Below are 21,924 nucleotides of genomic sequence, written 5' to 3' on the forward strand. Positions count from 1 at the left end.
ACCAGGATGCTGGCCCATGTTCACTCCAATGCTTCCCACAGTTGTGTCAAATTGGCTGGATGTCCTTTGGGTGGTGGACAATTCTTGATACACATAGGAAACTTTTGAGTGTGTAAAACCCAGCAGCGTTGCAGTTCTTGACACAAATCAGTGCGCCTGGCACCTACTACCATGCCCCGTTCAAAGGCTCTTTTGTCTTAACCATTCACCCTCTGAATGGCACACATACACAATCCATGTCTCAATTGTCTCAAGGCTTAAAAATCATTATTTAACCTGTCTCCTCCCCTTCATCTACACTGATTGAAGGGAATTCAACAAGTGACATCAATGAAGGATCATAGCTTTCGCCTGGATTCACCTGGTCAGTCTATGTCATGGAAAGAGCAGGTGTCCTTAATGTTTTGTATATCCATTGTTTTTGTCAAAATTGCTCAAACTCAGTCAATTTCGTTGGAAATTATTGATGTATAGAAATATTTAAACCTTGTCTCTGTTTTTCAAGGAGATTTAAGTCAGGACTGAGACTGGACCACTAAGGAACACTAAACGCATCTTCGAAAGCCATTCTGGAGTGTATTTCGCCTTAAAATGTGTTTATTTGTCCCACTGAAAAATACAATTATATTTTAGTGTTAGGTCTTCAGAGGACTGAGGCAGCTTTTCCTCAACATTTTGGCTTTGTTCCTTTCATATTTTTGGGATCTGGACCAACTCCCCAGTTCTTGCCGGTGACATGCATACCCATAACATGATATTGCCCCCACAATACTTGTAAAAACCCTTTTTCACTCTGTGATGTGTTGGATTTGCCCCAAACCTTTTATTTATTGAGGCCAAAAAGTTTATTTATTTGCCATGTTCTTTCACTGTGGAGTAGATTGTGTACACAAAACAAATCCCAATTTAATCTCTTTTTAGATGGAAATTTAAGAAACGAAATGTTCACTTTTACAAGGGTGTGTAGACTTTCACAAGGCACTGTATGGTATTGATATAGCTGTTGATATGGAGTTCAATATCCTGATTGTATAAAATATTTAAGTAAAAACAAAAAAGAAGTACCACAAATGTGGACAACTCAAATCCCTAAAAATGTAAAAATAAGTTTCTTCACGTTCACCGGGAATCTCACATACTGAGTCATCTCACATACTGAGTCATCTCACACACGTCGAGAGGAACGTGACATCACACAACCACACTGATTTTAATATCACGGAGGGCAACCATGGGCAATTCAGAGACAATATACTGTAACATGTTTATTGGGACCTACTGTATATTGTATTCACATTGACTGTACCTACTGTATATGTCTTCAGATCACAGCCAGGATTTTGCCACTTTTTCTTGAACTTTTTTTATCACACCATGTAAAAGAATACATGAAAAACCAACCGCTGTCACTGCCAGTCAGAAGAACATGTCAAAAGATGTTAAGAAACAAATAGAGTAAACCCCACTACCACTATCTTCATACAGATTTGTGGAGCATACATACAGTAGATATGTTAACGCACACACACCCACACAGACCCAGTCACGCAAACACACTCACACACACACAAAGAAACATAACAAAAGTAAGCTATGATTAAGGCAGTCTCCAAAATATTGCAGAGATGGTTTTGGCCCCTGTGTTAGAGACAGACTGCCACAACAGTCTTATTCAGTCCTCAGCTCTGTTCCTAGCTGCTGCTGCTTCCCATAGACCACAGACAGACAGAGAGCACACCAGACCAGACGGATGGTCATGAGCAGATATGGAAAAGACATGGCCAAAGAAAACGTCAGCGTGATGTCATGTCATGATGATGTTAGATCCATAGATTAGAATTAAACATCCCGACAAAGAATCCCGGAGTCGTAATCCTCACTAGGAAGGGAAGATAGGTCAAAGGTCATATTTGGTTTGGGTATCAGACAGTCCACCTCACAAGTACTAATATTTGAAAGCACAGAGTCTGGGCAACTTGAACTTTACTAGGACATGAAAATAAAAAGTAGTAGCCTATTACTAAATGGTCCACTGTACTGTAGATAGTAAGGGCTTGTTAGGGGCGTGCAGAGACAGAGAAATACATAGGTCCCACAGCTTTCCTTTTTCTCCAATAACTACTGAGTGTACCCAATGATAGAGTTAAATCAGACACATCATCGTTGGATTTGGCAGCCACAGTCCATCATAGTCTTGAATGAAGACGGCTAGCTTTGCTCCACCTTGCATGTCACAAAGAGGGCAAAGCACAGTAGAGGACTTCTCTACTGTACTGCATATACTGTCCATCCACAGAGGGAGTTGGTTTAACAACTAGAGCGCAATAGGAGTTTGATAGCTCTTCCCACAGTCCCTAGTGGAAGTTCCATACACCTCCCCTACAGTTCCAGTTCCCTCTTAGGTTTAGCTCAGACCCACTCCTGCATGGAGCGCTTGCAGTACAGTATGTGTCTCTGCGTGCTCTTCCTCCTGAACTGGAACACGGTGTAGAGCAGGACCATCATGCACAGAGCCAGGACGCAGGGGATGGCGATAGCCACAGCATTCTCTGTGCCCCCTGTGCTGTCCAGCTTGATGACGACGTCCACGTCACCGTTGCTGCTGTCGGAGTGGCGCTCCTCCACCTCTGGGGGGTTCCAGTCCCAGTCGGCGTCGGCCGGCAGGCCGTCGCAGCCCATGAAGTCCCTCAGGATGGAGCGGGGGTAGCCCGGCTCCACACGCAACCGCTGGTTGTTGAACTTCCAGTACTCCTTCCCCTTGTAGAAGTAGGTGAATCCTGTTCACAGGAGAAAAAACTCAATATTTAAACATTCATACAAGTTAATAAAATGACTTGTGCCAAAAAGTTTATCCTAAAATGTACATTTTCTAGTTTTAGAACACAATCAAAAATGTCCTGTACTGAGAAGCAAGGCATAAATAGGCTATATAGAGCAAAGAGGCCAATTTGAGTCATTAGAAAGAGATGTGATGCAGAGATAGAGGACGATATAGAGGGAGGAATGGATGGCCTACCGTTGGCCTTGTCCACAAACGCCCCCTGAGGGGAGTCGGGGATGCCCTTCCAAACTGTGATGGGTTTGGGGTAACCAGGGTCCATGTTCCTCATGTCTTCATTGTACCTCCAGTATCTAAAGCCAGGTAGGAATGAAACAGTGCAGTCAATATCCAGAAATGCAGATGTAGGATCTTCATTTGAGCCAGTTTGCTAAAGGAGGAAAATAATCCTGCAACAATAGTTAATTAGAATTATTATGTGGATTATAATTAATGACGTTTTTATAGGGTTTGATACATTTTCTGTTAGGCCAACTTAAGTCGGACATTTCAGAGTGGAAATTCGAAACTTTAGAAGCTTTTTTAATACCCAAATACACTACAAGTTTGCATTTCCTGCACACTCACTCACACTCACACTTACGCACCAACATTATAATCTCATGATCTTCTACACGTACACACAACTTTTAAGGCTCAAGATAACGTTACGCTGCCATACCCAGAGGGATGATGTCATGGTCTTAAAAACAAAACTTCATTAGTGAACAGATTGCTGCGGAATGATGACAGCATCATGACAAATAATCTGATCTGCTCTCGCACCAGGGTCAGCGCCTCAGATGATTTAATCTATCATGACAGCTTCACCAACTATTTGAGCCATATTGGTAAACACCATGTACTAAGTATAGCATCTTATCCTCTTACAGTCCACATATATAGATGGTCTCCTTAGCAGATAAGTCCCTCAACATTCGTGCCAATATCAGTACATTTTATATCAGCTAGCCTGTATCATTGTCATTGATAAAAACTAATACAGTATAACGTATAACCTAATTCACAATCTAACAAATCTAATGTAACTCACAGATGGTCTCAAAGCCTCCATAACATGCAGGCTCCTTGTCATCAATGCCTGCCAGTCAATTCTATCATCAGCTACAATCTATCGCCACTATGAATCAAACCAATGTGGTGTCATGGAGAAATGAAAAGGTAAAACAGACCTGTCTCCCTTGAAGAAGTATGTCTTGGCCACGTCCTCCCACCACACAGCGGTCTCTATGCTCTGGGTGGGCATCCCGCTCCCAAACAGAGAGATATCCTGAGGGTAGGTGGGCTGCAGAGTAGTGTCCTTGACCACCCAGAAGCGGTTCCCTAAAAAGAAAAATAGATCAGTGGATCACTGGTCAGAGCCTGGGTCCAAACATTATGTTTTACACTGTTGCTATGTAACACTGTGGGCAGTATATTGTGACTGTTAATTCATTCCAATAATGAGGGCTTATTACACTGGCGTACCGGACACCCCCGCAGCCCCCGGAAGGCGGAAGGCCCACACCTCTGGGGCCCCATCCGCATGTCCTCGATGTCTATTTTATTTACTTATTTAATCATTTTTACAGTAACCCTCCAAAAAGTAATTTATCAACTTTTTTCATTTCAATACGTACTAGGAAGCTAAGTGATTGTTTCTTGTRCTTCAGGAATGTGTCTGAAAAAGTGCCTCAAGCCTTGAAGAAAAGAAATTGATTGAAAGAAACGGGATATCAGTGAACAACGGCCATGGTCCAGGCTACGACGCCGCTAGTGCAATGAGTGGAGCTTATCAGACCGAGAGAGTTTTTGTTCAGAAAACGATCTCTCCGCAGAAGCGACAGTTACAGGGATGGTAAAAAAAAGCTTGATTGCCGTAACAATATCAGGGAAACTGAGCAGAAGGGATTGGTGCTTTAAATACCGTAGTTCTGTATCATCTTTAAATAAACCTCTCATTCTTCTTATTGGCCTCAACACATTACGGAACGAGATGAAGTGTATAGGAAGCTCTGGGGACAGGTCGTCTGGATACTGGACAGTCAATAAATTTGGCATTTAATAGATTGGTTTTACGCACAACAACTTTCTATCCAAGCTGGGAGAAAGCGTGAGGACAGCTCATGTCATGCAGGTTCAGGTAGGCTACATAGGACCGTTGTATATTCCAAAAAATCAATTGGGAGCTGATTAGTATGCTGCTGCATCGAAAATAAATGTTACAATCTGCAATGTTTGAATTTCCTACTTTAATTACCGAACAAGTAATTACATTATTGCTGCCAGCCAGCAGACACTGTGTATAGCTTTGTGAAATGTTAGGATTAACATGAGAAAAGGTCGACCAAATAGGCCTAGTAATAAACATTTATCCAATCCATTAGCTAAAGCAAAGCTACAGGCTACATGCCCTGGCATCATCGATTCTATAAGCAGCCACATAGACATGAAGAGGGGGGGACTGCATTACGCCAGTGACTTATTTGCATAGTTCAGGAGTTGTGAGTGAGTTGTGAGTTGATTTAAGAGCTTTTGAAAACTAGTGTAATTAATAATGAGTACAATAAGGGGCTACTAAAGTGTTGTTTTATATGTGAAGCGAGTACAATAAGGGGCTACTAAAGTGTTGTTTTATTAGAACGCAGTACAATAAGGGGCTACTAAAGGGTGTTGTTTTATTGTGGAACGCAGTACAATAAGGGGCTACTAAAGTGTTGTTTTATTGTGAACTGCAGTACAATAAGGGGCACTAAAGTGTTGTTTTATTTGAAACGCAGTACAATAGGGGGCTACTAAAGTGTTGTTTTTTATTATGAACGCAGTACAATAAGGGGCTACTAAAGTGTTGTTTTATTTGAACGCAGGTACAATAAGGGGCTACTAAAGTGTTGTTTTATTGTGAATGCAGTACAATAAGATGCTACTAAAGTGTTGGGAGTCCAGTCCAGTAAATAGCTCCTCCACGAGGGAATAAATAAAGCATGATGCTCTCTGTGATCCTGCTGGGTGACAGATGTCATGTTAATTTGCCTGATGGAGGGATGCAGGGATGGAGGAGGGGCTGAACTCTCACCCGTTATCATACAGTACAAAATTGATGCTATTTAGAACATATTTCTACTAATTGCATTGGCATTCTCTTGTACKTATCAATATGACATTGTGATGWCCACAAACTGCTTTGCTCTGTCTTTTTCTCTCAATTGCTCTCCTCAAACTACCCTTCAAACGTAATGCTACCTTCTGCTGATACAAGAGTAAAATAAGATTCCCTTTCATCTCCATCTCTCTCCCATCCTCTCCTTTTTTCCTCTCCTCTATCTCTCATTCCTCTCTTTCTCTCACCTTTGAAGAAGACAAACTTCCCTTCGCTGTTTTCGTAGACGGCGTCGATCTTGGCAGGCAGGCCTTTCCAGAAGTAGTTGATCTGCATGGGGTAGCCAGGGACCACTGAGTTGTCCCTCACCCTCCAGAACCACTGGTCCTACACACGGTGCAGACAAAAACACATGATCTTCATCTCCTTCTCTGTGGTAGCATAAACCCARACTCTGAAACCTGCTTCGTCGCATTCCCTAAAACCAGCAGTGATTGATTCCACTGAAAGCCTTCAGTGAAAACCTCCACCTCCTTATGTAAACATATCTTTTAACATCTCTCCATCCAAAGTCAGGGGACATGGTCAACAGTGGAAGTGTAATAATAACCATAAAATCTTGCCTGTCAAACAGARAAATGGTTCCAATAATTTCCCCACCATTCATTTTCCCCATAGGAAATGTTAGAAGMACTTACAATAAGGGCTGTGTTTCGTGTAGGCTTACCCGGCGTGACGTTTTGATAACCATGTAMATCTCTTTCGGACAAGGTGACTTTTATCAATATAGTAGGTTTTATTTACTCTCAAATTCGAAACGCTAGTTAGCATTGCTAACAGGTATTATGTCAATTTAAAACTTGCACAAGACAGTTCACAGAATTTTCCATTTAAAGACATTTTGAATTTTTTTAAATAATTGAATATCTGTGTTTATCAAAGTTAGAAGGTGATAGTGAGAGCACTGGGTGGAGTCCTTACCCTTTTTAAAATAAAAGCTAAATTAGTGCTGAATTTACATCCCTTCAAAACAAACCTTTGTGAASGGCTGTGTTAATCATTTCAACCAGTGGACATAATTGGTTCCCCAAAAAATTATAGACCTTAGGAGAAATACTGTTACAACCAGGTGATTTGTCTTTATTCATGTTATCCAATGCTCTTTTGCGGTCATGGAGAGAGATGTGGGCTCCCAGGAAGCTGGCTTCTTCAGTTGAAAAAAGATGAGTTCTTATAGCTTTTAAAAAGGATTCAATCTGGCTTTATGTGGATGTACAATCAAAGGGGTACAATTCTTTATAGAAACGGGAGAATCGTTGGTTGATTTATTTGGGTTCTGATAGAAATTAACCTGGATTCAATCTGGCTTTGTGCGGATGTACAATCAAAGGGGTACAATATTTTATAGAAACAGGAAGTAATTAGTAATTCACCTGATTCAGATTCAATAGTTGCAATATCCGCTAATCGATCATTACTACAAAGCTTGTTAGACAGTAGACGACTGGGTCRATTACCATGGAAGTAAAGGTTGAGTCTAACTTGATGGATGTCAAATTCTGCTCTCTGTCTTCTCAATAGATTTAGACCTGTCTTGACTTTGAAGAGAGTAGTCGCTACCTGGTCTGATAAAGGTGTTTGTTGAAAACGYTCTAACGTCGTTAACAACTTTTCCAATTCTGATATCTTCTTTAATTGTGATTTATTCAGCCCAGATGMAAATGCAGTTGCATTGTTTTTAATAAAAYCTTCAATGACATCCCATAAAATCGGATGATCATCGACTTACTTTTTGTTAATCATTATCAATTAAGTTAATTCAGTTTCAAATTGTTCACAGAAAGTATGATTTTGTAGTAAGGAAACATTAAAGTGGCATCTTGTGGTTCTTTTAGGAGATTCTGGCATTTGTATCTGGAAATAATAAGCATGATGAACAGATATGCTCATATGTCGAATTTCTATTTTCATGATTAAAGAAAATAGAGGAGTAGATAATAGCACRAAATCAATACGGGAGAATGTTTTGTGCCTGTTTGAATAGAAAGTGTACTTTTTTGCTTTAGGGTTATGAGCTAGTCAGGCATCAATGAGGTTGTAATCAGAGAGTATATGTTGGAGAGCCTTGGCTGCCTCTGGATTGTAGTTGGTCTCATTAGTTTTGTCCCGCATGTCCAAAATGGCATTCATGTTTGTCCCAATAACCAGTTGGAATTCACTTAATTCTGACAATATGCTGCTCAGAGAATCAAAAAACATAGGATTATATGAATTTGGAGCATACACATTAATAAAGGCAATTTTCTTTCCATTATGGGTACATTTAAGGAAAGTGATTCTGCCTTCTTTGCCTTTAGCCAAGATGGTACTTTTTTATTTCTTATGTGTCACAATGATTACCCAAGCAAAAAAATATATATATTTTAATATATTACAAGTATACTGAAATAYACAAAAKAATCAAATAATATACTTCAAATTCGAGATGTATTTTTCTAGTATATATTAAGTAGACTATAATATATTATATTCATTGTTTTTCAGTCTTGTAGYATACTATAAATATGCTATCATCAACCTTCAATACACTTATTAAGAGTACACCTTAAATTAATCATTTTTCAGTCTTTAAGTATACTATATTGGGGCAGCAGCGTAGCCTAGTGGTTAGCGCGTTGGACTAGTAACCGAAAGGTTGCAAGATCAAATCCCCTAGCTGACAAGGTACAAATCTGTCGTTCTGCCCCTAGGCCGTCATTGAAAATAAGAATTTGTTCTTAACTGACTTGCCTAGTTAAATAAAGGTCAAATAAAATACGCTCACTATAAATTAAACTTAAACACATTAAAACTGTACTTCAATTTCAATCACTTGAATTGTAATTTAGTGTATTCATTCAAAATACACTAGGAGTTGTTTTTAATAAGTTGAAGCATCATTTTCTTTTCTTGTGAGCGACTGTATACTTATAGTGATAAGTATACCTGTCTCTTATACACATCTAGATGTGTATAAGAGACAGCATTAAAACTGTACTTCAATTTCAATCACTTGAATTGTAATTTAGTGTATTCATTCAAAATACACTAGGAGTTGTTTTTAATAAGTTGAAGCATCATTTTCTTTTCTTGTGAGCGACTGTATACTTATAGTGATAAGTATACAGTGCCTTGCAAAAGTATTCATACCTCTGGTATTCAAATTTGATTGTGTTAAAAAGTGGGATTAAAATTTATTTCATTGTCATTTGTTGTCAACAATGAAATATCTGTAATATCAAAGTAAAAAATGTATATTACAAATTAGATCCCTAAAATATAGCCATTGCATAAGTATTTAGCCACTTTGTTTAGGCAAGCCTAAATTAGTTCAGCAGTAGAATTTGGCTGAACAAATCACAGAATATGTTTCATGGATCTGTGTGAAGTAATAGGGGTCGACATTATTTTTTTTGTGACCAACCCTTCCTCTGTCCCCCGTACAACATATGTAAGGTCCCTCAGACAAGTATTGAATATCAAGCACAGATTCAACTACAAAGACCAGGGAGCCTTTCGAAAGTCTCATAAAAGGGCAATGATTGATAGATCGGTAACAATACAAAATCAGACATCGAATATCTCTTTAAGCATGTTCAAGTTAATAATTATGCTGTGGATTATGAATTAAACTACCCAGACATAGCAAAGGTACAGTCGTTCGTTCTTCTGAACTGAGTTGCTGGACAGGAATGAAACTGCTAAGTTATGGTGATTGATTGTAAAACAATTACAGAGTTCAATGACTGTGATGGGAGAAAACTGAGGATAGATCTACAACATTGTAGTGACTCCACAATAATGATGTAAATGACAGAGTGAAAACAATAATACAAATATACAGAAGAAAAATATTCCACTTTTGAGAAATACATATAAAATGTACTGAAGGTGTATTCAAAGTATATTAGAATACACCTTAGTATCTAATATACTAAGAACATGCCCCAATTTAGATAATTTTGTATCCATTTAATATACTTAAATGGTTATAAAATACAAATAAATTGACATAAATTGACATTAAAGGTATTAAATGTATTTAAAATTGTTTTAAATATACTTAAAATATGTTAATGATGTATGATTTAAGGATATTTAAATATTAKAATTTTTCGCTTGTGTGCACCTTTAGATTTGTTTGGGGCTGATGAAAAAGCAGCCAGTTTGTACAAATAGTTCTCTATTCTATGTGTGTCCTTTTGGAGCAGGTGTTTTCCTTGGAACATTGCTATATCAATATGGTTTCTTGCTAGAATATCAAGACAGCTGGAACGTTTGATTGGTGAGTTTAGGCCTTTCACATTCCAAGAGAGAATAGCTAGCGTTGCCATTGTACTCCCCCCCCACAAAAAAAGTAGTATTACAGATGTAATTATTATATTTAGTATTAATAAATGTAAAACAAAAAGCAGGAGCCACAGGAAAAACCACTCATTTGTTGTTCCCCCCCTCACGAACAATCTGATATTGAGAGACGCCATATTCCCACATTCGAATTGTGGACAGACAAATTCTAGCTGCTGGAGCGTAATAGACCTACTAGTTATTCCTTGTCACACAATGAATGTTCCACACCTTAATATGATGTTTATTATTTACAAGTTTTAGGAAATAAGTCCATAAATTTATAGTAATTTGCAAAAGAAAGCCAGCCACGAAAAGCCACACGTTTCAATGCATGCCACCGGAACAGGAAGGAAAAATCTATTACCTTTTAACACTTTGTAGATTTTATAGGGTAGACAAGTRTACATTATACAGTATCTGTACATGCCGACCTACCTTGAATACGAACAGYTCCTGTCTGAGGATGGCCAGGGTGTTGAAGCCTCCGTCGCAGATGTTGGGCGTGGCGTAGGGGTTGGAGGGTTTGGCGCCCTGAGGAGGGCGGTGGGGCCGGACCTGGCGGTCGTGCTTACGAGGTTCCGAGGGGGAGTGGAAGCGTGGGGGAGGGGCCGTGGGTGGGGTCCTGGTGGGCTGGAGAGCCCTGTCTGGTGGACCTGGAGATTAATGGGACACATTAGCCAAGCCAGCTAACTAGCTAAGGGCATAAAAAAATATACATATTGTCATTGAACATTATCATYGAACATGTATTCCTTCAATGAAAACAATAAAACAAATGTTTTTTTAAATTACACACAATACTATTATAATACTACTTTGCGTAGATTTAGTGTACTAAACAGATTGAGGGCATTACTATATTATAATATTATGTGGGAAATTAAATGCAGTACCATAGATACAGGTAAATGCCCAAATAAAGGAAACACTTGAGTAAATGAAGGATACAAAGTATATTGAAAGCAGGTCCTTCCACACAGGAGTGGTTCCTGAGTTAATTAAGCAATTAACATCCCATCATGCTTAGGGTCATGTATAAAAATGCCCAGTTGACCATTATTTTGGCTACCATGGCAAGAAGAAAAGATCTGTGACTTTGAAAGAGAGGTCTCAAAGAAGCATATGGGGTTTAAAGGGTGTGTGTGTGTGTGTGTGTGTGTGTGTGTGTGTGTGTGTGTGTGTGTGTGTGTGTGTGTGTGTGTGTGTGTGTGTGTGTGTGTGTGTGTGTGTGTGTGTGTGTGTGTGTGTGTGTGTGTGTGTGTGTGTGTGTGTGTGTGTCAGTCATAAGATCACAACCCAATTGAACACTTGTAGGAGATTCTGGAGCGTTCCCTTTCAGTCAGTCAACTTCAGTACAACCTACTATGGGTAGTCGCACTCTAGTTGAAGGATCTACAATCACACCTGACAAGGCAAATTAAATCCACGACTCGCTAGAAGCCCAGTGTGAGGCTCGGATTCTTTCAATTATTCCACTCTTCACCTCATGTGGTCCCATGTGGCTCAGTTGGTAGAGCATGGTTTGGTTCCCACGGGGGACCAGTATGAAAATGTATGCTCTCACTACTGTAAGTCGCTCTGGATAAGAGTGTCTGCTAAATTACTCAAATGTTAAACAGGAACGATTCACGCTACGAACACAAACAATTGGAAAAGGAGACTGTCTTACGTTGCGCTAACTAAACTGTCCCATAGTGATAGAGTGTGCTCACCTCCTGTACGCTGTACTAGTTATCATACGTTTTCTAATCACAAACAAAGTTATTAGTTATTAGTTATTCTTCAATTTGCTGGTGCAATGAGTAAGATGGCCAACAAAACGACTGAGACAACGATGCCTAAGCCGGGTTTGGGGTCGAGATCATGCCCCCAGTCATGAGGTTATAGCATTTCTCTGAAAGATACTCACAATCTATGTATAGTTTGTCTCGGTTTGGAGCATGCTCAGGCGGCCCTCAATCAAACCAGTTCGGGTACGCATTGCCACGCACTGTGTACAGACTCCCTGGGAAGACGTGTAGCATTGTTGAGGAAGCTTGGAATTACTGATGGTGACTTTTCTTTCCTGAATGCTGGAAGCGTAGATGGATTGGGTGGTCTGCCTGGGCGTGGGGTATGTGGTGGCTGCCTGTGCCCAACTCGGCTCCTGTGCACTCTGTCATCGGTTACGGGAGGCTACTCGAAGAGAAGGGGCATCCTGGTTCGGTGGGTACCTCCGAGGCAGCCATCAAGCACTGCTTGCCTCTCTTCCCAGACTTGTTGATGAAGGGTCCGGTCCCACCTCAGTGATCCGTTCCTATGTGGACTTTCGAGACCAGGCTAGTTAAACAAGTGGTGCATAGCGTGCTAGCCAGGTTGGGTAACTCACTAAGGCAAGCTAGCTATTACTAGCTATTCCTGCCTCCCCATGGTGGAGTTTCTGGAGTAGCTCTCTTGTTTAGTATATGTATCATTAAGTCGCTTGGTTATTCTAAACGGACCGCGCTGCAGTCAAAGAGGCTAGCCTAGTGTAATGAGGTGGCCCTTTCTGGGTGTGGATCGTGCCCCCCCCCCCCTCACACTCTCTCCTAAACCCAGGTTTTGTTATCTCAGGTCATAAATTCTTGGTAGAGGCTCTCTCCCCCTGTCATGCAGAAAGAGAGGGAGAGAGCACAGAAAGAGAACAAAGGACTTCACTTAGCCAAACTCCTAAATCCCCAAAATGGGAGAATTAAACGATTTCTACTTTTGAGAATGTGGGAATGGTCCATGGACACTAAAGGGACAGTTATGATGAGTGTGTTTCATTTGGTGATCATGAAGGACAGGAAACACACATAACGTTATCTCTTAAAGTGTACATTTCCCAGCTGTCAGGTTTACATCTAAATATTGTGAAAAGGATGTGATTAAACATGAAACTATTTGTGAAAAGATGTAATGTGATATTAACCTTCTAAATAATTTTCATATAAAGATTAACTAGTCAGTGGCCACACTCCCGTGAGCCCAGACATCACATTAGGCGTCATGKCCCTTTTCTACTGAACGGTATCTCTTAAAGTGTACATTTCCCAGCTGTCTGAAACGTATAAAACCCACTCCTGATGAAATTCACACCAGACCACGTAAACCCCGGTGTAAGCTAAGGTTGCAAATGGTTGAATTTCTAAGACCAAAACACGCCGTGTGACGCTGGTGTGTGAAGTGGATTAAACTACAACTCTACCAAAGGACAGGACTATACCACGTGGAGCATAGGCTACACGGCTGGAAATAGTTAAACGCTGAGACTATCAATCTCTACAGAATAAGTGAGAAATTCTAGACGACACGAATTACAAGTCTGCAGCTAGAAATTACGTAAACCTAGGCCGAGAATACAGACAGCTGCCGAAACATCTATTCTATGGCCACATCTCCGAATGGTATTCTGAAGTATCCACCCTAACAACATCGAAATACTTTTGATCTTCGGGGAAACGCAACCAGAGAGACTCTGATGAACTCTCCAGCAGACGGACCAGATTCCAACAGAGAAGACAACGACATACGGGCGTAAATATGAATTGCAATTTATTTTTGAATGAGTGGTCATTCATGTAAAGTATTAGCAATTTCTATGAGTGTAGTAATCCTCTATGCGTTTCCCGCTCTTTATCGGTCCACACCCCCTTTCTTTTGTCTACCAAGCCATCATATCGGCTTTGCCAGCTAGGGAGTCTTTCCTTTGTATCATGTAGCAACCCAATGTATAATATCTACTGTTTGTTTGTTATGTATTTATGTGATTTGATTAGTTAGTAAATAAATAATTAAGCCAATTTGTATAACGCTGATTCATAATTTATGCTAGGGTTCGTGCAGAATTCTTTAAGACGTTCCGATGAGACTGATAGAAGGTAAAGAATAATTAATGATGGACTGCTATTGATATAAAAGATCTTCAGATCTTTAAGAGTGKATTCGGGAGATAGCCGCTCCATATAAACTAATGCTTCCGTGGTGCCATCCTCTTCTTAATGAGTTAGTTATTGCCTGATTAATTTAATCAAATAATTAAAGGTTAGGTAATCGATTTGAAAATAGCCTGTCATCACATTAAGGATAATAGAGACATGACACTAGCTTATGCTAAAAAGCCTCCCGGCTAACATTGGCTAGCATACTTAACCTCCGGCGAGTAAAACTGACTAGCTTTCCCCTGACGTTATGGCAACCCTCTTCCTATTTTCAGTTCCTGGAGTTAGAGGGAGTGAAAGAAATTGAGTTTGTGTGCACCTCTGATGAAGAAGCAGCCCCCCGGGCACTTGGCTGGGGTAACGCCCGGAGCGAGGGGCTTTGGCATGGGTCTGTGAAAACAGTGCCCCTACTTTAGCTAAAACGGTTACTACGTCAGCCATTGCCAGAGACCCCTGTGCCCGTAAAGGGGCCGGGCTTCATGCAGGCTATACAGTCTCACGGAAGCACAACGTATGTTGGAAGCTTGGCCATGTTTAATGCTGCTCCCTCTGTTAGCCCATGTTCCACGTTGTTCACAGGGTTCAAGGGGTATATCAGTGTCCCCAGTTTGAGAGTGACAAGTTGGGTCACTGTCCGCAAGGGGGCGTTCCTCCCCCATAGGTGGGATCCATTGCTGATTCCTGCCTGAAGCTCACTAGTCTCTTTAAGGTGTCTAGTGATACAGGTTATGGGCTCTATAGGCAATTAGTTGTTGGTAGCGGAGTCGAGGGAACCAGCAGGGTTGGACATGACAACACTATTAACCCACATGCAGTCTCTGTGGTTAATATGAATGAGCCCCCAAATGAGCTATCTCTGTCTCCAGCTCAACGCTTTTCATTCCTAATATTTTTTCCCTGGGTCTATTTTTAATGCGTCCAGTCCAGCTCTGGGTGCCAGCAGGTTACTGGAACACATTTTACTGCCAAAAGGCTCATTGTGGCACGGACAATTGGGGTACATCCCTGGCTGCGTTTCAAACTCATAAAAGACACGTACTCGTCCACTTACCTTATGCCCTTGGGAGAATCCCCGCAGCCATATTTGTCATCGGTCCAAATGATTAGCCAAGCAAGGGAAGTTTGCAACGAAAGCCCCTCCGTCCTCGATTTTAATGGAGTTTGAGAGTGTACATTTATGTTCACTTCGGGGCTGAAACGCCCCATAATTCAATTCGCGATGATTGTACATCCACTAAGACAAGTCCACCAAAACTTAAAACCTCAACATCAATATGGAGTCAACGTAAGTAAAAACTAATGTAAATAAGTTAGAAATGGTGCTACTAATGAACATGACGGCACAAACACGTCTCGTAAAATTAATGATGTTTTTGTTTGGTTAGCTTTTGGAAATTGCAGAAATAAAACATTTTCCTTCTTCAGAAGTAGCTAGGCAGGCTAACGTTATTTAGATAATTAATTTGCTAGTTATCATACAGTAGGTGTATATTAATAATTATATATTTAATGTAAGCAGAAATGCAATCATAATTGACGGTAGCGAATGTAAAGCAACAACAAGCTACCGGTGGCTGAAAACACAATCATCGCGGGTTGAATGTGACGAATGTTCGGGCAAGGGCGGTCCATTTAAAGTGCTGCAAGTGTATACTCGTCAGACTTCATGATACGTCATCAGAAGTGTCCACTTAATTTGAGGGCTGAGGGGAGAGTGTGTGTCTGTTAAGTGTTTGGAATGCCACTGATAGCCAGAGTCCTTGTACCCAGAGTGGGCTGGGCTTTAGGCAAACCTTGGCACATAAACACAATTTTTTCAAGTGCGTTCCACACTGTTCACGGGTGTTAAAACTGTTGTTTCCTGTATTTGAGTTAGATTAAACGTTTTCCTTCTCTGGGCTTCCGGTGACGCAATTTAGGAAATGGCTGCCTGATTTTTCATACTGCACATCGGTTGGGTATTTTCCCCATAAAATCAAGTATTATAGTAACTTACACTAAAAGGGAAAGTAGGAAAAGTTCATGGAAGAAGGACATTGTGACCTCTGGTGGACAATCAGAGTGTGTACAAGTGGCCCACAGGAAAGGCCAACAAAACCCCCTTACCCCCTTACTCCCAACGGGCAGTGGTTCGTGTGCAAAGTAAATGGTTACTGGGAGTGTAGTTTCCAAATGTACGATACGTGTCTCTCTCTCTCTCTCTCCCCCCTCTAATGTTATGTTGTAATAAGCCGTCATATCTTGTCAGGCCACTAGGGACTTTTGTCTCATGCAAGTGTGTATGTGTATTCTGTGTTATTATTTAGTTAGTAAATAAATGATTAAAACAAATAGTGTAGTACTGAATAATCAGCAAGGCTGGGGTTCTTGCAGATCCAAGAAGGTTACGACTGTTCAGAATGAGACTGATATGAGGTAATGATTAATAAGTGACTGTTATCAATATATAACTTATATATCATTTAGAGTTTAATTCAGGAGATGGTAACTCATTAAACAACTTCTTCCGTGGTGCCCCAAATTCCTAATGAGTTAATTGTTACATTATTAATTTAATCGGGTAACAATTAAACATAGTTAGTGGATTAAATAAATAACAGTCATCAGATTAATGAAAGTCACAAAAAGGTTTTGTTTGCATCACGCATTTTGACATTTAAGTGAGTGGCCCCTCCAGCAGTCAGGCTCATCCCCCTCAGTCTTCTGGCATTGCAAAGTCTTTCCCCACTTTAATTTACTTTTTTTATTGTTCTTGTTTTTTCTGTCTTTTTAGGTTGATGCTAAGCAGGCTGTTATGGTGCACAGGTTTTTTGGTTTATAACGAGGCATCATCGTGAATTTAAGGTCATAAATCTCAATGTAAATAGATTGGGGAGTGCCATCAAGAGAAGTGAGGTAATAGCAAAGATGAAACGGGAGAGAGTTGACATATTATTCTGGCAGGAAACTCACTTATCCCATCCTGATCACGAGAACTCAAGATTATGGGATATAGGAATACCATTTTCTCTTCTTATAAAATGGGTAGAAGGGGCGTTGCAATTTTGATCCCAAATTCAGTTAATTTTGAGTTTTTATCAGAAATAAAAGGAGGGTAGATTTATCTTTGTTAAACATAAACTGGATCACAAGGAAGTTACATCATTTAATGTTTACCCTCCACTGGAGAATGACATGGTGTTCTTTAGCAATGTGTTTGATTTAACTGCCACAGAAACCTCTGGCACGCTTATCAGTGGAGGGGATTTTAACATGATTTTAATCTCAAAATTGGACAGTACAAATCAAAATAGGAAAATGAGCTTGGTTGCTAAAAAAGATCAATAGGATTTTACAGGATTTAGGACTGTTTGATGTTTGGCGCGACTTCCATATGTCAGATAGGGAATGCACTTTTTACTCAGCCCGCCACACTGAATACTCCAGGTTAGACTACTTTTTCATGTACAGCGCAGATAGACACAGGCTTAAGGATTGTAGGATCAGGCAGAATGACTTATTAGATCATAATGGAGTTGACCTAACTCTACATCTTGATAGCAAACCAAGAAATACTCTATGGAGGCTTAATACACGCATGCTGAATGATCCAGCATTTAAGGAGTCAATAAAGACAGAATTGAACGTCTATCTGGAGAATAATGATAACTGGGAAGTATCCCCTGCTACATTGTGGGATACACTAAGCTGGTTAATAGAGGGAAGATCATAGCCACATCATCTCTCAAGAAAAAGATAAATGCACAGAAACTGCTGAAATTACAGGAAACATTAGGAAGCTTAGAACGATCTCATAGTCATTTCAAAGACCCTTTTATATTATGTGAGATTCAAAAGGTAAAACAGGAAATTGACCAGATTTATATTGAAGAAGTAGAGAAAAAGCTTAGGTACCTGAAAGAACRATATAATGAAGCAGACTCAAAGGCAACAAAATGACTAGCATGGGGACTCAGAAAACAATAAGCACAGAATACAATTTTCTAAATAAAAGACCACAAAACAAAGCAGATTACATGCAAATTGGATGAAATAGAGAATGCATTTGAATCATACTTTACAAATCTGTGCAAGCAACCAGAGAAGGCAGATGCACAGACAACAGAGCGTTTTTTGAGCTCACTTGATCTCCCTTCAATTTGGACAGAGCAAAATGATAAACTTACTTCAGAAATAACTACTGAAGAAATGAATAATGCAATATTTAATCTAAAAGCAAAAAGATCTCCAGGCACTGATGGCATGACTGGATCAAAGCCTTCAGAGAATAACTAACACCTCTACTTCAGGCCTCTTTTAACTGGAATCTACGAGAGGGAGATCTACCACCATGGAGAGAAGTCATCATATCTGTAATTCCAAAAGCGATCGCAATTCTTAACATGGATTATAAACGGTATGCATCAATAATAGCCAAAAGAATGGAGGACATAATCCCAGAATTTATAGGAATTGGGAATTGGAAATTGGCACTGGTTTTGGAGGCACTGAGCCTCTGGATCCTCTCCTACAAAACCTCCCTTTGGCCTCAGCTAAACATGTTGGGGACCTCCAACATGCTCTAAGGTGACATTGCGTCCAAATGCGGCCTTCGCTCCAAAAGTCATGGCTATGTCCTACAGGTACTTAGCTTTTGAGCTATTTCCCTTTTTGTGTCCTCTTTTTGCTTCTGAAGAGAAACAGAGGTTACATGCCCTGTGCCCCGTGCGAGCTTTACGCACGTACATTGAACGGACCCAGGACATCTGGTTATGTGACCAACTTTTTGTCTGTTTTGCTAATCCAGCTCGCGGCAGGGCGCTCTCTATGCAGCATTTCTCCCATTGGATTGTGGAGGCTTTCTCCCTGGCATATAGCAGCATGGGGCAAGGGTTACCTAGCGGTGTACATGTCCACTCCACCAGGAGTCTGGTGGCCCCTTGGGCGCTGTTTAAAGGGTTGACTATAGGAGATATTTGTGCTGCGGCGAGTTGGGCATCACCACACACTTTTGTGAGGTTTTATTGCTTGGATGTCACTGCTCCCAGTATAGTACACCGTGTACTTACGGCTGGGATAGGGGAAAGTTACTAGCCAGCACGTTGTGTGCGCAATACCCAGGCTGCCGCATCTGGTGAGATCAGGTCTGGGTGGTTTGCCATGGGCCGTTTCATTTACTATCCGTTGKGGTCGGCTTGGGGCGTGATTATATTTCCCTATTGTATGTTGTACCAAAGTTGACTGACTGAAAGGGAATGTAACTTTATGACTATAACTCCTGTTCCCTGAAGGAGGGAAATGCACCATCCATTCCTGGGCTCGGTTAAGAGTGGTATTAAATTGAAGGAGTGAATTCGAGCCGCATGCTTATCACCTGTGGAAGACGTGATTKTAGATCCTTCAACCGAAGTCGCAAGAGTGTAACTCCCCATAATATGGTGTACCTTGTTCCCCTCATTCAGGGAACAGTAGTTATAGGCATAACGTTAAGTTTTCCACCACCATCAACAAAACACTGAATGATGGAATTTCTCGTGGAAGAATCGTGTCGCATTCCTCCAGTAGAGTTTAAGACACTTGTAGAATCTATGCCAAGGTGCATTGAAGCTGTTCTGGCTCGTGGTGGTTGGCCCAACTCCCTATTAAGATACTTTATGTTGGTGTTTCCTATATTTTGGCAGTTACCTGTYGGTACAGTACCATAGATTTTCTGGATGCCCTGAAGGTCGTCGTGAGGAAGTTTGAAGTTCTCTGTGTCCATGTACTGGTAGAATGGAGCCATGATGGCTGTGGGGTCATTGGAGTGTTCCAGACCCAGGGCGTGGCCCAGCTCATGGACTGCCACCAGGAACAGGTCATTACCTGGGAAGGGAGAGACAGACTAGGGATTAGAATCACACACACACAAACACACACGCAGTGTGACTGCACACACACATGCACACATGCACACACACAGACCCCAGCTAGCACATTTGGTTCCTTAGAAGTTGTGGGAATGTACACTACCGTTCAAAAGTTTGGGGTCACTTAGAAATGTCCTTGTTTTTGAAAGAAAAGCATTTTTTGGGTCCATTAAAATAACATCAGATTGATCAGAAATACAGTGTAGACATTGTTAATGTTTTAAATGACTATTGTAGCTGGAAACGGCAGATTTTTTATGGAATATCTACATAGGCGTACAGAGGCCCATTATCAGCAACCATCACTCCTGTGTTCCAATGGCACGTTGTGTTAGCTAATCCAAGTTTATCATTTTGAAAGGCTAATTGATCATTAGAAAACCCTTTTGCAATTATGTTAGCACAGCTGAAAACTGTTGTTCTGATTAAAGAAGCTGGTGATGCCCAACTAGTCCTTCTTTAGACTAGTTGAGTATCTGGAGCATCAGCATTTTGGGGTTCGATTACAGGCTCAAAATGGCCAGAAACAAAGACTTTCTTCTGAAACGCGTCAGTCTATTCTTGTTCTGAGAATTGAACGCTATTCCATGCAAGAAATTGCCAAGAAACTGAAGATCTCTGTCACGATCGTTGTTAGAAATGGACCAAGAGGCAGCGTGCGTAGAGTTCCACATGTTTTAATAAATTAAACTCACCAAAAACAATACAGAACTAAACGTTTCTTTTTGATACTGTCGCAAAGCTAACTAAAAAGCAGCATTCCCCAAGTGAGGATGGCTTTCACTTCAGCAGTAATAAATTAATGAACTTCTTTGAGGAAAAGATCATGATCATTAGAAAGCAAATTACGGACTCCTCTTTAAATCTGCGTATTCCTCCAAAGCTCAGTTGTCCTGAGTCTGCACAACTCTGCCAGGACCTAGGATCAAGAGAGACGCTCAAGTGTTTTAGTACTATATCTCTTGACACAATGATGAAAATAATCATGGCCTCTAAACCTTCAAGCTGCATACTGGACCCTATTCCAACTAAACTACTGAAAGAGCTGCTTCCTGCGCTTGGCCCTCCTATGTTGAACATAATAAACGGCTCTCTATCCCCCGGATGTGTAATAAAGCCTCTCTTGAAAAAGCCAAACCTTGACCCAGAAAATATTTTTAAAACTATCGGCCTATATCGAATCTTCCATTCCTCTCAAAAATTTTAGAAAAAGCWGTTGCACAGCAACTCACTGCCTTCCTGAAGACAAACAATGTATACGAAATGCTTCAGTCTGGTTTTAGACCCCATCATAGCACTGARACTGCACTTGTGAAGGTGGTAAATTACCTTTTAATGGCGTCAGACCGAGGCTCTGCATCTGTCCTCGTGCTCCTAGACCTTAGTGCTGCTTTTGATACCATCGATCACCACATTCYTTTGGAGAGATTGGRAACCCAAATKKGTCTACACGGACAAGTTCTGGCCTGGTTTAGATCTTATCTGTCGGAAAGATATCAGTTTSTCTCTGTGAATGGTTTGTCCTCTGACAAATCAACTGTAAATTTCGGTGTTCCTCAAGGTTCCGTTTTAGGACCACTATTGTTTTCACTATATATTTTACCTCTTGGGGATGTCATTCGAAAACATAATGTTAACTTTCACTGCTATGCGGATGACACACAGCTGTACATTTCAGTGAAACATGGTGAAGCCCAAAAATTGCCCTCGCTGGAAGCCTGTGTTTCAGACATAAGGAAGTGGATGGCTGCAAACGTTCTACTTTTAAACTCTGACAAAACAGAGATGCTT

General features: G+C 40.7%; 1 protein-coding gene across 4 annotated transcripts in view; it reads right to left on the reverse strand.

Moving 5' to 3' along the window:
- Positions 1-1,186: 1,186 nt before the first annotated feature.
- Positions 1,187-21,924, reverse strand: part of LOC111979431 (matrix metalloproteinase-16-like) — a 46,138-nt gene continuing 25,400 nt past the window's right edge. For 2 of the 4 annotated variants that reach the window (XM_024009971.2, XM_024009969.2), the window contains 6 exons: positions 19,928-20,089; positions 10,743-10,960; positions 6,167-6,305; positions 4,012-4,162; positions 3,017-3,132; positions 1,187-2,777 (listed from right to left, as the gene is read on the reverse strand). In XM_024009971.2, coding sequence (XP_023865739.1) covers positions 2,410-2,777; positions 3,017-3,132; positions 4,012-4,162; positions 6,167-6,305; positions 10,743-10,960; positions 19,928-20,089 — 1,154 coding nt within the window. In that variant the 3' untranslated portion in view covers positions 1,187-2,409. Of the gene's footprint in view, positions 2,778-3,016; positions 3,133-4,011; positions 4,163-6,166; positions 6,306-10,742; positions 10,961-19,912; positions 20,090-21,924 lie in introns of all 4 variants that reach the window. The other 2 variants (XM_024009970.2, XM_024009968.2) reach the window with 1 other exon arrangement.

This window comes from Salvelinus sp. IW2-2015, linkage group LG19 (genome assembly GCF_002910315.2).
Source record: "Salvelinus sp. IW2-2015 linkage group LG19, ASM291031v2, whole genome shotgun sequence".
NCBI classification, from domain to species: domain Eukaryota; kingdom Metazoa; phylum Chordata; class Actinopteri; order Salmoniformes; family Salmonidae; genus Salvelinus; species Salvelinus sp. IW2-2015.